At 41.9% G+C, this 2,500-nt stretch overlaps 1 protein-coding gene across 1 annotated transcript in view; it reads right to left on the bottom strand.

Annotated features, from left to right (window-relative positions):
• Positions 1–2,500, bottom strand: part of FEZF1 (FEZ family zinc finger 1) — a 3,884-nt gene that overhangs the window by 670 nt on the left and 714 nt on the right. Inside the window, exons 1-4 of the mRNA XM_056573795.1 lie at positions 1,630–2,500; positions 1,408–1,542; positions 268–400; positions 1–117 (exon numbers count right to left, since the gene is read on the bottom strand). The exon at positions 1–117 is cut by the window's left edge and continues 670 nt beyond it; the exon at positions 1,630–2,500 is cut by the window's right edge and continues 714 nt beyond it. Coding sequence (XP_056429770.1) covers positions 1–117; positions 268–400; positions 1,408–1,542; positions 1,630–2,409 — 1,165 coding nt within the window. The 5' untranslated portion in view covers positions 2,410–2,500. The remainder of the gene's footprint in view (positions 118–267; positions 401–1,407; positions 1,543–1,629) is intronic.

The raw sequence follows: 2,500 nt of genomic DNA, 5'->3' as shown, positions 1-2,500 counted from the left end.
CGTTGTGGGTGTGCATGTGGAAGGTCAGGTTGTAGACCTGGTGAAACGCCTTGTTACAGATATTGCACTTGAACTGTTTCTCCCCGCTGTGAGTGAGCTTGTGGTTCTTGTAATTCCCTGCAATCAGTAATAAAAGCAACCATCACCTTAAGTGATCATTTCCCAATTCACCACCTCTTCAGACTAATTCCTGATCACCACTTATCACAGCCCCATTAACTAAGAGCTGTGCACCCATATTATGACACCCTCCCCGGAGAAATGTACCTTTCTGGTGAAAGCCCTTTCCACAGAATTCACACACGAAAGGCTTGTACCCGGCATGGATGCGGGTGTGCGTGTTCAGCGTGGAGCTCCTGTTAAACGCCTTCCCGCACTGGTTACATTTATGCGGCTTTTCCTGAACGAGTCAAAACAGATTCTTAATAAAGAATAATATTTTACATCAGTTTTTCACACAATTTAAAAAAAAAAAAAACGGTAATAAAAACCGCAGAAATAAATTCATCACGTTATTTAACAGTTACTGATTTCCTATAATTCCATAGAATTCTCCCAACGGTTTCTTGATATTTGATTGTAAAATGAATGTTTATAAACGTATAAATTAGTTAACGTATTTATTCATTTATAATATTTACATTAATTAATAATACTACTAATGGTAACAATAATATCCTATAACTATTATTAACTTTTCCAAATAATTTGTATATAGTCATCTTACGCGCTATTAACTATTTACATTATTATTTCAAATCTTCACCAGTCTGTTAATATATTTAAAATGATATTTTATCAAAGGGATTATTTATTTCATATCATCATATATCTGAATCAAGTATTATATCATGTATATGGGATTTTCCAACATTTTATTGGTTATTTAGTAGAATATGGAGAATTATTTATCATTCTCTATTTATGATCCACAAATTATTCCGCCGCTTTTAGCCCCTTACAAGGATTGATGTGGATAATTTCCCCTGTAGTTTGTGAGATTAAAGTAATCATAATTGGATTATTATTATTATCATTATTATTATTATTATTATTATTATTCTTTTTATGGTTAATATCGATAACTATTACATAGGGATGAGCTAAGCCTTGAGAACAAGCCCTTTAATTGTATCTACCCCAGAATATAACAACCCTCCAATTCCTATAAACCAGCGGTCTGCAAACTGTGGCCCTCCAGCTGTTGCAAAACTACAACTCCCAGCATGCCCGGACAGCCAAAGGCTGTCCGGGCATGCTGGGAATTGTAGTTTTGCAACATCTGGAGGGCCACAGTTTGAAGACCACTGCTATAAACGGATAACGGATTTTCTGATACAATCTTATCTCTTACAATCGTATCTCTTACAATCTCATCTTTGACAGTAAAGGCCTGGTGCATTGTACCTGTGTGTGGATGATCTTATGTCGGCACAGGGTACTGGCTTGGCGAAATCCTTTGCCACAAATCTTGCAGACGAATGGTCTGGCGCCTGTGTGCACTGGCATGTGTCGGGTTAAATTGTAATGTGCGTTGAAGACCTTTAGATGGGAAATGAAAAGCACAAATAACATGGTGTAGGGGATACAAGAGCAGGACAGGAGGACAATGTTATGGGGGTTACTTGCCTTGCCACACACTTCGCAGGTGAACACTTTGGGCTTGTTGCTGGGAGAAGCGCTGTTGAACTTGCTGGCCGATTTGTAAGCGATCTTGTCGGACAGGGTTTGGGCGCTCTCCTTCATGTAGTGCTGGAACTGGGCGTGGGACAGGTCTTTGAAGGTGACCCCTGAAGGATACTTCTCTACGGCTGGGACAATGAGTTTGTTCCTTTCTGCCAGGTAGGATTTCTGGGTTTGGTGCAGGGGGGAGCCCAGGAAATAGGAGGCCACTGGGTGGATGTTTAGACTGGCAGCAGGGTGGCAGGGGGCATCTCCTCTGTTGAAGTAACACAGAGCTGCGCCCATGGCATGGAAAGAAGAGTGATTGACCACTCGGGGTCGGACAAGTTTGTACTGCTGTAAAGGGGGGAAGTCTCCTTTTAAAGTCACCGCACAGTTTAGCAGATCATTGCAGCTGAAGGACGGCGCTGAGTCCTGCTGGCTTTTCCGCAGCTCAGCACCAGTGATCCCCAGTTTAGGACAATGTTCATAAGTGACGGGTACAAATGGGATCATGCAGGGAATGGATGAGGAGTTGAGGTGAAGTGCTTGTTTCTGATCCCCCTTGTGCGCAGAAGCCTGCAAAAAACTTGACACCGGGAGACATTTGGGTTCTGGAGTCCTTGACATTATCCTCTCAATAGAGAAAGCTAGTGGTTTGGAGCTACTGATCATGTCGACTCTGCTGGGGAGATGTTCTCTGGCTGGAAAGACTTTAGTTCCTCTGTGCTGTAAACTATTGTGCATGTCTTACCTTCTCCAAGAGTTGTCTTGTCGCTCCTTGTCATTGATCTGCAGGGAGTGGGACAGTGATCATCATCATCAGCAGTCTAGTGAT

Source organism: Hyla sarda, chromosome 4 (assembly GCF_029499605.1).
Source record: "Hyla sarda isolate aHylSar1 chromosome 4, aHylSar1.hap1, whole genome shotgun sequence".
Classification (NCBI taxonomy): Eukaryota; Metazoa; Chordata; class Amphibia; order Anura; family Hylidae; genus Hyla; species Hyla sarda.
This window is presented reverse-complemented; position numbering and strand designations above follow the sequence as displayed.